The sequence below is a fragment of the Rhinolophus ferrumequinum genome, chromosome 6, assembly GCF_004115265.2.
Source record: "Rhinolophus ferrumequinum isolate MPI-CBG mRhiFer1 chromosome 6, mRhiFer1_v1.p, whole genome shotgun sequence".
Lineage (NCBI taxonomy): Eukaryota > Metazoa > Chordata > Mammalia > Chiroptera > Rhinolophidae > Rhinolophus > Rhinolophus ferrumequinum.
Window position 1 is genome coordinate 7,268,122 of NC_046289.1, and position 13,790 is coordinate 7,281,911.

At 37.6% G+C, this 13,790-nt stretch overlaps 1 protein-coding gene across 5 annotated transcripts in view; it reads left to right on the forward strand.

Annotated features, from left to right (window-relative positions):
- Positions 1–13,790, forward strand: part of ATG2B (autophagy related 2B) — a 66,647-nt gene that overhangs the window by 2,905 nt on the left and 49,952 nt on the right. For all 5 annotated transcript variants that reach the window (XM_033109210.1, XM_033109213.1, XM_033109214.1 and 2 more), the window contains exons 2-6: positions 6,327–6,489; positions 8,436–8,588; positions 9,060–9,162; positions 10,403–10,565; positions 11,642–11,821. In XM_033109210.1, coding sequence (XP_032965101.1) covers positions 6,327–6,489; positions 8,436–8,588; positions 9,060–9,162; positions 10,403–10,565; positions 11,642–11,821 — 762 coding nt within the window. The remainder of the gene's footprint in view (positions 1–6,326; positions 6,490–8,435; positions 8,589–9,059; positions 9,163–10,402; positions 10,566–11,641; positions 11,822–13,790) is intronic.

Genomic DNA, 13,790 nt, shown 5'->3' on the forward strand with positions numbered 1-13,790 from the left:
TGACACTTAGCTATTCAAACTTCTGGTTCAAATTCAGTTACTTTTGACACTTGATTTTAATGACTTTCATTCCTGAAACAAAGATACCTCACAGATTCTTGGATCCAAGTGGAAGAATTACATCATTGGCAACATCACTAATGTTTCAGTTCTCAGCCATCAATTATGCACGGGATTATGTTGAAATTGGCTGTGACATTGCCGTCTTCCTTGATCTTAATCAGTTGTGCTTGCTAATTAATTAATTGGAAGGTGTTGCATTTTTTATATATAAAAAATTAACTTTAAAATCCATTTTTAAAAACTGTTCAGCAGACTTAGATTCATTGGGATAATTTTCCATGTTTTCGAATCTTTTATAACTGTGTAGATAATGACTTAAAAAAAGAGACAGTGTTTTTAATAGACATTATTTCAGCAACAGAATCATGTAACAATGGAAACATTTCCAAATACAATTTTTCACAACTGTTCCCCCCATAGTACAAGTATCCTTTGAAAAGCAGTTAGTTACTTTCTCACTCATTATTAAAGTGACATCTTTACTTTGAAAAGATAAAGTATGTTTAGCTTTTTGGAATACATCTGGTTGGTAGCATGTACTACCAATATCCATCTGTCATCACATGAATGGTCGGCATATTTAGCACTCTAATCTTGGTGTGGAAGAAAATTGCTTTTCATATTTAAATTCAACTCTTAAATATTTGGCCATAAGAAAACCCAGGAAATCAGAAAGTTACTGTTACTTTCTGTCTCTTTGCAAAGACTCAACTGCTTTAAGGTCTGTTTTTATTATGCAGAAGTAAGTTTCAGTGTGCTGAAAAGGAAAATCCAGCTGAGGACACCACTCTTAACTCTTCCCAGTGTGGAACTACTCATCTTCTCTTTGTACGGGTCTGATGTATGGTCTGAGTGAAGGCGTCAGTGCCCATTTGTAAATTAAATATTAGTACAACTTTTAAATCGAAAAATGAAAATTTTAATACAGAATGTCTAATTTTCTACTCACATCCCTGTGGATTATCGGTTATACTCTCTGGGATATACGAGGTGTGATCACAAAATGCGGTGAATGTCTAAATGACAAAATTTATTACCGTAAAGCATCCATTGCCATTAATCCCCCTCAAAATACTCCCCCTCTCTTCAAACACAGTTATCCCATCATACCTGCCACTTTCTGAAGCAGTTCTGGAAGTCCTCTTTCGTGTCTTTACTTCATCCTCCATCATGACAACACTCCATGTCACACATCGCTTCTGGTACGGCAATTTCTGTCAAATGAAAACATTACAGTGTGTCCTCATCCACCTTATTTACCAGATATGGCACCATGTGACAAAGTCAAAATGACCATGAAAGTATATGTTTTGAATGGACTCAGGACATGGGGGCAGCCACGACAGCACAACTGAAGACACTCACGAAAGAGGACTTCCAGAAGCACTTCAGAAAGTGGCAAGAAGGATGGGATAAGTGTTTTCTAAGCGAGGGGGAGTATTTTGAGGGGGATTAATGGCAATGTGTCTTTTACTGTAATTTTTTTATTTAAACATTCACCGTATTGTTTGATCACACCTTGTGCACTTTGGAGACCAGTGACTTAAAAGCTCTCGTAATGGGAGGGAGTGATAGGGACAAGGCATTTGGGACTATTCCACAGTTGGAATGAGCTGTCTTAGAAGTTCCTGCGTTCTTTTCCCATTGAAAATAGTATCCAGTATTGGGGTTAAGAGTTGGAGATAAAGATTTGGGAGTTATCAGAGCATCAGTCGTGACTGAAACACTGGAATGGCACAACGTGCACGGGCGGTTGTAGATTAGGTTGAGACTCAGAAAAGGTTGAAGGTGAAACTTAGATGAACACCCGCATTTCAAATGGTGAAGGGTTGGAACAAAGAGCGTGTGAAGAGGGTTATGGAAGCTAAGGAAAGTTAGAATTTTAAAAAGAGAAATTCATTGCATTTGTCAGCTTATTGGCCGTGAAGAGCAGTTTCAGAGCAGCTGAGGGTTAGAAGGCAGATAATAGTTGGTGGTTTGAGCAGATAGCTGCCTTGACTAAAGAAAGAGAAATGAGATTGAGGAGGTTGGGACATGGAGTCAAGGTAGGGGATTTTTGTTTGCTGTCGAAGATAATAGTGACCATTTATTAAGCACCTTCCATCTCTGTAAATTGTACGGGGTGCTTGTACATATCTGCAGTGGCTTGCTCTACGTTGGGTGCTACCATTTGCATTTTACCAGGAGGTTAAGTAACTTAGGCTTAGTATAAGCAGTGTAGCAAGATTTCAAGCCTAAGTCTTTCTGACTAATATTCTTTTTGTACCCTGCACTGCCTCAAAAGATTCAGGAAAACTGAGCTTCTCGAGCATATTAGCAGCCAGGGAGGGTCACCTGGGAAGTTAGCTAACGTGTGCCGTCTGGCCCCTTCCCTGTGGATTCTGGTTCTAAAGACCTAAGAATCTACATTTTTAAGAAGCATCCTAGGATATTCTGTTGATGCATGTGGTCCTTGACTGCATTTTGAAAAACACCAGTAGTAAAGGGGTTGAGCATTTTTCCATTTAGTTTTGAAAGCTTGTTCTAGAAGTCAGCTTCCAAGCCCAAGCACTACGTTTTTGAGAATTATGATTTTAGCCCTTGATTTCACTTAGCCTCCTGCAAAATCTTCCATTGTGAAAATATATTTCTCTCTCTGTTTTATAGTTTTGTTTCTTCAGTGATTAATTGAAGACCTTTTGCAAGTTATTTTATTTTTCTGATCTTCAGTTGCCATCTTTATGAAATGGGACAAAAAATACCTAATTCAGGGAATTTTTTAGAAAATGTAGTGCCATACTGTGGGTATAAAATAGTAACAAACTATAGAAATGATCCTGAAAATATAGTCTTTGTCGGTATAAAATAGCATAGTGTAGTGTCCTGTATGTGGTAAGTGCTAATTAAGTTAATTGGACTAAATCTGTTCTTGCATATTTTTATGCTCTGTTTTATCTCTACTTGAATTTTGATACCTTGGTTTAAACTACCAAGGATGTATTCTTCTCCTAGATAATCTTATGTACATAGTAAAAAGAAACAGAACATGTAACTGTTTGCTTTCTTTCCTACTCTCAAGCACACCTTGAATTCCTGGTAGTGCTCACCATTGAGCTAGGTAGGCACTGTGGGAAGTAAAGAACAATAGTCAGCATTTATAACGTGTTTACTTGGTACCAGGAATTATGTTGGTGGTTTTACATGTTATAATCTCATTTACATTTACAATAACCCTATGAAATAGGTACTATCCCTATTTTATGGATGAGAACATTGAAACTCAGAAGTTAAGACCTTATCCACAGCCACCCAGCCAGTAAGTCTCTGACCTAGGACGTGAACACATGCTGTGTTTTAAAGGAATGTTCACGTGTTTGCCCAATTTTCTCAAAATTTTTGAAAAATGACTGTATTCCTTGTTCATTTAAAAATTGACTTAAAAATTTTTTTCATTGTAAGTTTAGTCATAGAGGATAACTTTGTTGTGTTGTAAATATCGCTGTAAAAATATAATTTTTCCCCCAATAGGATCAGATTTCCATCATTAATACATTTAAAAGTGCTTGAACAAAGTTTTCATTCATAGTTGGAAATTTAACATTGTGTCTTGTCCCAGTGAACTCATATATTCGTCCTACTTCCACTGCAAAATTTTATAATTTATTTTATGCTTGAGCCTTTTATTGATCATATCATTTCTCTGCAGAAAAACATGGAACTAAATGGAAATTGATTATATAAAAAATTTCCCGCTATCGTTTTATTTTGCATGAAGTGAATATTTTGTAGTGTAACATTTTAATTCCTTTAATGATTTCTTTACTTTTTTTTGAGTTTTTAAAAGGTTTCCTTAGCGGTTGCCTTTGGGCTTATATTGATCTTAACTGATCAGTATTTCTTTCAGATAATCATTAGGCTTTAAGTATTAACATTTTTCCTCGGGATTGTGTTATAATTATTATAAGTTTACAGTTGATCAAAACTGTAAATGTACATTTGAATAATTAAACATAGAAACTTATTGGAAATGCATTTCTTAATGATATGGGTGAGTTGTTTTCCTTCTCCCCTGATTAGTTCACACATCCAAAGATGAATATCCTTACAACTAGAATTCGATAGGACTCAGCATAAATCTCATTTCTAAATTTTTAAAATAGTTATAAGTTTGAGAAATACTGGTATCATAAATAAGTAGGTGAGAGTTGGGGGAGATTTTGCTGTAGCAGTATCAATTAGCTCTTAATTTCTTTGTGTGTCATGGCAAAAATATGTATAAGATAGGGAAAGACCCGAAAACTCATTGCTGGCCCTGCTTGGAGATTTCTATACCCTAGGCAGTGTATAAGGGAGAATTCAGGAAGGGAAAAAGGTAGGCCTTTTTGGCTAAGTGAGGGAAAGGAGATTGTACAAAGGAATATGGCAAAGGGGAGTCAACATGATGTCACTGCTCTAAGTATTCTTCGCAGGCAGGTCAGCTTTAGGAAAGAATATATTTAGAGATTCAGGATCTGGGTATTGTACCTTAAAACCATCCAAGCCCATATACTCTTGAGAAAGTCTGTGGGATTGTACGAACACCAGCATAAAGAAAGCCTTTTAAAGTAGTAACATCTGATAAAACATGAGTCAGTCTAAATCTCAATATATATCAGTGCTAGGCTTGTAGACAGAAAATTAGGTCTCTGCATGCAACATAGCATGCAGAAAGTACCTTACATATAAACTGGCATTTAGTCAATATTTATTTTAATTGAAAAAGTACACTGTCAAAAGATACATTTACTTACTCCACTAACTATATTTACATTCATTCTGTCTTCTGTTAGTCTGGTTTGCCTTACCCGTACACTGCAATCACTTTCAATGGGATCACCGATACCCTAAAATATCACTAAATCCAGTGGACATTTAAAAATCTTTGGCTTCTTTTTAACTTTTTGTTGCACTTGACCACTCTTCTCTTTCATATTGTCTTTCCATGATTTTCTGGGACGTGAAGCTTTCTTGATTTTCCTTCTATCTCTCTGCTTTTTTTCCCCCCACAGTTTATGTTGCAGGTTCCTCTTTCTTAACCTGTTTCTTAAATATTGGTGTTTATCAGAGTTCTGTCCTAGACCTCTTGTCATTTTACTCTACGTAAGTTCCCAAAGTCTGTTTTTCCTCATCCCTGTAACTTCGTTTAGCCTCTGTGTTTATAGTGCCCTTCTCTATCTCCCGCTCATAGGGCTCTCCTAAGCTCTAGACTGGAATTTCCAGCTGCCTCCTAGACATCACCTAGATGTGTGCTCAGATGTGTTCTTTGGAACTGAACCCCCCCCCATCGACCCCCTAACCAGTCTCCCCAGGTTTGTCTGTCTCAGTAAATGGTACCACTGTCTGAGCTTTTGCCCAAGCCAGCACCTGGGAGCCGTTCTTCATTCCTTCTTTGCTTTCCCCCTCGTGATGCCAGTTCATTCTGTTGCCTAACATATTACAAGAATCCACGTGCTTCTTACTGTCCTCAGTGTCACTTTCCTTGTCAAATCAATTTCTCTGGCTTCTCTGACTCGTAACCTTTCTGCCTGAGTTTTGCTTTCCTCTGAAACGTTCTCTCCCGGGCAGCTGGAGTGGCCCACTAAAGGTTGTAATCCCGTCATGGCTCTCTTGCTTAAAACCTTTGGTGGTTTCGCGTTGCCCTTGAGATAAGTTTCAGACTCTGACATGAATTACAAGGCTCTTTGGATCCCACTCTCCCTTATCTGTGTAGCCTTATCTCTGGCTCATCACCCTGGCACACTACGCTAAAGCAGCTTTTCTTCTTCACTTCAGATCCTCTGTGCCTCAAATATGTGCTTGCACTCTGACCTCTGTTGTGTGTTTTTTCAATCCTTCCACATGCCTTTGTCTTTGCCTGAAACACTTTGCCAAGTTAACTCCTCAACCTTCTGGTAGCAGCTTTAAATAGCACTTCCTCAGCTGGCCTGCCTTGAATCTCCAGGTCAGGTTCTTCTTCACACTCAAATAGCACCGTGCATTTCCTCTGTCCTGAAACTCCTCACACTTTAATTACGCGTCTTTCATGGTAAGCTGTCTTGTAAGCGTAGTGAGGACCAGGAATCATCTGTAACTATTAGGTTGGTGCAAAAGTAATTGTGCTTTTTGTCATTAACCTTTTAAACCGCAATTACTTTTGCGCCAACCTAATAGATCCCGCTTCCTTGATCCCTAGGACCTGACACGTATGTGACCATACTCAGCTTCTTTGAATAAGCTAACAAATTGCACTTTGTTTTTCTCTCTAGTGTCTCAATGAGATCCTGGAGTCAGCAGACGCACCTTTAGAAGTCACCGAAGGATTCATACAGTCCATTTCTCTGTCAGTTCCGTGGGGCTCCTTGCTACAGGATAATTGTGCACTGGAAGTGAGAGGGTTAGAAATGGTCTTCCGACCTAGACCTCGCCTAGGTAGGTGTGTGATGTGTTTCTGTTTGTTTCCATTTTTATTTTTCAGAGGTTGGGAAAGTAACCTAATTGCATTCAATGCAGTATTTAATTTATTTGCATTGTATTTGTGAAATTTTCAGTAAAATAATAGGACTGAGGTCTATGTAGGGTGATTATACCGTTCGCACTAGTTATTTCTCTCCCTATTTACACTATTTGCTCACAGAACTTTAGTATGCAGATGATTGGTTTGTTACCAATTATTTATAGTGTTTTCAAGATTCAAAGTATTGGGCCAGAAAGCAAGGAAGTGATCGAAGATTGATGAAGAAATGTTAAAAGGACACAGGATTGGGCTCCCAAGGGCTCCCATTGGCCAAATCTGGGAAAGCTTGAGTATCAAAAAGAATAATGACAATAATAGAGTATAACACTAAAACAAAAACCCCGTAAGTCCACATTGATACAAATAAGCTATGTAAGGGGGACACAGAAGGGAAAGCTCTTCACTGTAGTAGAATACCTACTTATGCACATAAAAAATGAGAGTGTTCTCTATGTTTTCAGCCATCATAGTGAAAGTTGGTACAGATCAGAGTCATCAATGAGTGCTAACACCGTATCATGAAGGGTTGTTAAGAAGCTTAATATTTAGACAGTATCAAAATATCTCCCACTGATTATGTATTATTTACAAAGGAGAGAGAGAGAGAATGAATTTCATGAACCAGTACAGTCATGAGGATAAATCATCTTAAATTATGAGTTTAAATTCTTTTTTTCAGTGACAAGCGATGTTTGTAAAGATATACTTGAAGAATTGTAATCTTAAGTGCTGTCTGAAACACCAAAGTTTAAATTATGCTTAGTAGAATTATAGTACCTATATTTTGAAAATTGGTAATCTGTGCATGGAAATCCTCCTTAGTAATCTGGTATTTAATTAATAAGAATGTTTTATCTTTTAACTATGATGAGTAGATATAATAATTCTTTCCTATGGAAAGTGAAATATTTTCTTCTTACTTTAAAAATGTTCTATTAGAAGAGCTTTTAAATTCCTTTTTGGAAGGCAGCAATTCTATTAATCTCTGTCAATTTGTTTTGAATATTATGTAGGAGTGTGGTAGAATTGTCTCATGAGGGAAGATGTAGAAAGGATTTTTCAGGTCGCATATTTCTTCTTCCAAGGATGCTCTTCTGTTTTCTCCATACTTATGCTAACCTTCTAAAGCCTAGGTCAACTCCTGCCTCTACCAGATTTCCCGTTCATTTGCTCAGCTAGAAGAATTCATCTCTTAGCTGTCATAATGTTTTCTGTTGACACTTAATAGTTGCCTAGTTAATTCTTCATAACCGCATCTCATTTCTTCTATATTGAGGCTCTCTGAGGGTAGAATTAATAATTATTTTATTTTTCCATCCCCTACAGTAGGATCAGCTGAGGCTGGCAGGCTAAATCTGGTCTGTCACCTGTTTTTGTAAATAAATGTTTATTGGAGCACCACCATACTCATTCATTTATTTATGCTCTCTTGCTGCTTTTGTACTAGAGTGAAAGATTTGAGCAGTCAGGATAGAGACCATAAGGCCCCAAAAGCCTAAAATATTTACCATCTGATCCTTTACAGAAAGTTTGTCAACCCCTGCTGTACAGTATTTTGAACACTGTGTGTATAAAATACCCATTAAATGTTGATGAATACATGAATTAGTATGTATCATGTAATGAGAGCACATGTCGCTGGACTTTTTCTGTGATTTTTTTTTTTTTCTCCTTCTCAGTCTTTATAAGGTGATACTTAAATCTCGAGGGTGATTTCTAGAATATTGTTTCCTTGGGTAACACCAGATGTAAACTATCTTGTGGAAGATTAAGGATTTATCTATTGGAAGTGTGTTATTTTAAGAAATGGCTTTGTTGTAACTATGAGAAATTATTTAGGATTAATCTATATTTTCTGCAGCGACTGGTTCTGAGCCTATGTATTGGTCAAGTTTCATGACCAGCAGTATGCAGTTGGCAAAAGAATGTCTTAGCCAGAAACTAACAGATGAACAAGGAGAAGGATCTCAGCCTTTTGAAGGACTTGAAAAGTTTGCTGAAACCATTGAAACAGGTTTGGTATAACTGAGTATTTTAAAAATTCTTAGGTTTTATTTAGTACCTTTATGTATAGCCAGCCTTGTATAAGGAAAAGCCATTGGAATGATTTTTAAATGAACTGCTCTCACTTCAGAACTTTAGAATTGAGGTTATTTTAAACATTGTATTCGATTTAATGACATGTTCTTTTGTACCCTAGTTTCTCTTTTGTTTACTGTATTATGCTTGCATAATTAAGAGATTAGAATTCAACAGGTAGGGTTAGTCACTCACTGCCCAGTGTCTGTTGAAATGTAACAAGGGGTAAGTGCTCAGTAAGGCAAAATATTTATTGCACAACTCGAGATTTGGGGATTTTTAAGGAAAGAAATTCAATTTTATTTTGTAAGTTTTTATTAAACAAATTTAGTGTTTATTCTTGCATTCGAAGTTTTATTTAGTATACACATGGTCTCTTATGTTGATGGTTACCTGTTTACTCTAGTACTAAGAAGAGTAAAAGTCACTTTTATAGACACTGTCTTGAGAATTGAACATGTGCCAGAAAATTCCAAAACTGGAACTGCACTTGAAATTCGAATAGAAAGGTAAGACTTCTTATATCTGAAAACAAATGACCCTATTCTTTTCCTTTATGAATAATGAAATCTCACTCTTACATTGGATTTCAAGATGCTTTCGGAGATGAGAGGTGATGATATTAAATTGATATATTGCATAATTTTAGAGTAGAGTGCTGCTCGCCACGTTATGTTCCAATCCCATTATTGAAAACTTAAAGTACCAGTGCGGTATAATGTTACATGATACTGTGTTGAATTCAAAGGAAGTCATTCTCCTGTAGTAGTTAATATCAAATTAAAACAATGAAAATTTGAGTGCTACTCAATTTAAGTCACTCTTGTTGGAGTGTTTCAGTTTTTTCACGTAAGCAATGTACTATTTCGGCATGTCTCGTTAACGTAAGAGGCTTCTTTGCTTTACTGTTTTCTGTCCAAGTGCTGCTTTAGTGAGAAAGGCTGCGACCATCGTTTTCTTACAGGATTCTGTGAGGCTATTTTAAGGTCAATATGTGCAATAGTGATTTACCTAATAAGATATAAACACATCACTGTTAGATTTCCGCGTATGCCCACGTGGAGCCCCTATAAACAGCTCTCAGACAGGGGTTGACTTCCATACTCACGAGTGTTCATTTAACTGTTCACCTGTCTTATGCCGTACGATTAACCAACAGAAATAAATAGAATATATGTACACTGTGCAGCAAAGATGCTTGTATATGGGGGGGCCTTTGCCACCTTTTAAGCAGATATGTTGTATTTTCTGTCTTTCACAAAACATACCTATGAATGAGACAGTTATTGTTAACAGATATTTGAAATTAGGTTGCATTACCTTAAGTGGAATGTTAAAAAATATCAAAAATTATCATGCATTTAGAACTACTTTATTTTGTTTAAACTGAAGATTAGTCATAAGAATTTGAAGAATAGTCATAAGAACTCAAGAAGTGTCATTTATGACTGACTTGTGACTTGGAGCCAAACGCTCTCTCACTGTTACCCAGAGGTGTTTGTGAGGGAGTGTAGCAATTGTTTTTTTTGAAGCTAACTTTAGGGAGTTACTGATTTTTTTCCCCCAATTTAGGAGCTTCATAAAGTAATCTTTCTTGGGGTTACTTTACATGATAATACCCACATTACAGGCATATTCGAAGGAGTGCTAACACTTGAAAAATCCCTTTAACTTAAAAAGCTATGTGCCTTTCTTATAACTGTAAGTCGGTTTTTGTAGTTTTGTGCTCTTTTTGTTTTTAACTTTCAGAACTGTATACTGTGATGAAACTGCTGACGAATCCTCAGGAATTAATGTACATCAGCCCACAGCTTTTGCTCACAAGTTACTTCAGCTCTCTGGAGTGTCTCTTTTCTGGGATGAGTTTTCTGCATCAGCAAAATCTTCCCCAGTGTGTTCAACTGCACCAGTGGTAAGAAAAACAAAACAAAAAACCAAAACTCAATCATAGATTTTTTTTTAAAATAAGTTTTTATTGGGGAATATTGGGGAACAGTGTGTTTCTCCAGGGCCCATCAGCTCCAAGTTGTTGTTCTTCACTCTCGTTGAGGAGGGCGCAGCTCGCTGGCCCATGTGGGAATTGACCCGGCAACCCTGTTGTTCAGAGCTTGCGCTCTAACCAACTGAGCCATCCGGCTACCCCCAAATCATAGATTTTTAAAAGGTTTCAATGAGAGCTATTAAATTTTGCTAGGATATATAAGTGTGAATGAGTTTCCATCTGATCTGGAAGTTAACACAAATATCCAGTACACAAATATTCAATAATGGTGACATATATTTCAGAAATTTCAAAACATTTGTATTTATAATTAACTCCTTTGCTTTAGACTATATGTTAATTTTTTCCCCCCTTTCTTCCATCCCGCCCCGCCCCCCACTCCACTTCAAGCTGTTGTTTCTCAGTCTAGTTGTGTGGGACACAGCTCCCTGGCCCACGCTGGTATTATGAGCCTTGCGCTCCCCCCGGCTCAGGCAGTCGGTCGCCGGTCATAGGTCCGCCGCTCACAGCAGCTCTTGCCAGCTGCTGGCCGCTCACAATGGCTGCTGGCCACTCACACTGGCCACCGGCTGCTGATGGCAGCACACGGTAGCCCCCAGCAGCTCACGGCAGCTCATGATGGTTGCTGGCCACTCACGCTAGCCTACTGGCAGCTCACAGCGAGCTCCAGCTGCTCACGGCCGCCCAGCTCCAGGGAGAGCTGTTGTTCACAATCTTAGCGGTAGAGGGCGCAGCTCACTGGCCCATGTGGGAATCGAACTGGTGACCTCGGCATTAGGAGCACGGCGCTCCAACCACCTGAGCCACCAGGCTGGCCCACTGTGTATTAATTTGATAGTGTTTTCACACTATGAAATACTGGTTTATCTGTTGTAATGCAGTATAGTTCTGCATGTCAAATGTTTTATTTTCCTTAAGCTGAAATTTGTATTTTGCATTTCGATTTATTTTCAGTAAAGCCCTTTATTCATGTTGCATTATTGTAGGAAACTGAGCCAAAGCTGTCACCTAGCTGGAGTCCCAGAATCGTCTGTGAGCCACACCCACAACTAACTAGGAATTTACCAGAGGCAGCACCCTCTGACCCAGTGCAGATTGGAGGACTGATGGGTAGGTTGGAGCTGAGTCTCACGCTGAAACAGAATGAAGTACTTCCTGGAGCTAAGGTCAGTGCTTGTTTTATTTCCTATAGTGAAAAACAAAACAAAATGACAAGCATTCTTTAATCCACGTGGTACCTTCTTCAGTCCCGATTACTAGGAATTTACTGTTAAGAAAATCTCTAGCATCAAAAAATAAAAAAAATTTAAAGGAGGAGAGATTTAGAAAGCAAGAAGTTGACTGAAGGTGTTTAATTATATGTAAGAATATCTACCTTATGTGTACTTTGAACAGAACGACTGTTTTTATAGTTGTGTGATATTGATGAAAAGAGGTGTTTTTTTCCCATGTCGTCTCAGCTTTCTGAAGACACTGTAAAGACAACTGTACTTGTTTTTTAGGGAACAGTATTGAACAGTTTGTTGGAGAATCAGTAAAAAATGTATTTGTCAAGTGTTCTTTTCAGACTTTGAAAATGAGTTTTCTATATAAACTCTGTAAAATATAGTTTAAATTGTGAAGGATTGGGACTTGCTCATTTGTGTGTTCACTGGTGTACCAAACTGTAGATGTTCAAGTGACTGTAAGCCACGCCCGGGCCAGCTCTTGGCATAGATGTGGAGATGAGTGGACTTCAGTCTTTGCCTTTTAATAAAAGATGTAATACGGGGGCTGGAAATTGCTGTGGGAACACGGAAGAGGGAGCCCTTGAGTACATGGGAATGTACATAGAAACGTTTGCAGAGGATTGAAAGGTCCCCAGAAGTCCTTCCTGGGACTGGAGCCCCTGACTGGAGACAGAGAAGGAAGGAAGACAGCATTCCTGTTATGGGTGCCCCCTTCCCCCTTTTGTGCCGCGTCCTTCCTCAGATGGTACAGAATCCTTCCGCCAGGTCTAGCCTCTTTGTAAAATAACAGGATAGGATTGTTAATGGAGCAGAAAGCCATCGGGAATTCCCTGCCTGCTAATGTCCTGGGGAACCAAATACTCATATGCCTCTGGGGAATGCTTTTGCTATTTCTCCAAGAGGAAAGAACCATAGCAATAACGTTTATGGTTCTGCTTTGATTAAGTATAGATAGTCCTCAACATTTGTGTATTAGATCTTTGTGCAAACCGAAACTTTTGCATATTATGTGTTGATTTGCATAAATGCCTTTTAGATGTTACTTTTGGACATCTGTTTATTAGGGAACAAATGAACATTGGAAACTATTGCATGGTGGCATTGTCTGCCCGCCAGTGTTTAATATTTGAAGATATTGCTATTCTTGCCTATATGTTAATTTTTATGTAATAACTTGAGTATTTGAGTATATTTTGTTCTTATTTAACGAAAAGGAATACTGAATGGAAAAATAAAAGTTCTAAATATTAGCATTGAGAACATAGATCTCATAAACTTAATACAGTATAGCCAAAGATGGCATTAATTTGGGGTGCTCAAAATGGCAGATCTTTAGTCTCTTTCTGATGTAAGGCTTTCAACTGTGGATTCAAAATGTTATGAAAGGTTTCATGTTCTTTTTAGTTGCCCGAGACTAATACTCACCTCAAATAGTGTGTAATTTTGGTGTTTCACATATTCAAATTTAGCATGTTTTCAGGAATGCATTATATATGAAAATATATATATATACAGGGGACTGCCTGTATTGAATTTAGACATTTTGTTTCAATTACCATGTTACATTGAGTTTAAAATTTATTATAATTGTTACATTCTATCTTTTATTTTTCTAGAGGAAAGTAATTCATACTTTGTTCTTTATATGCCAAACTCGGAATGTACTAATAATGAAATATTTCTCTGAAAATTAGAAGTTACACTCTTGATTGTTCCTTCTAATAAATGTCAGATATATATTTTCAGTTCTAAGAAATTAAAAAATAATTTTTAAATTTGGCATAGAATCAGAAAGAGGTTTCCCCCTCCCCACGCGGTCCCCACCCTTGATCCTTGCTTATTCATGTCCTGAGATGTCAGCAGTTAGTAAGGAGCCCATAAAACAAATCCTCTAGTGACGTCAGAA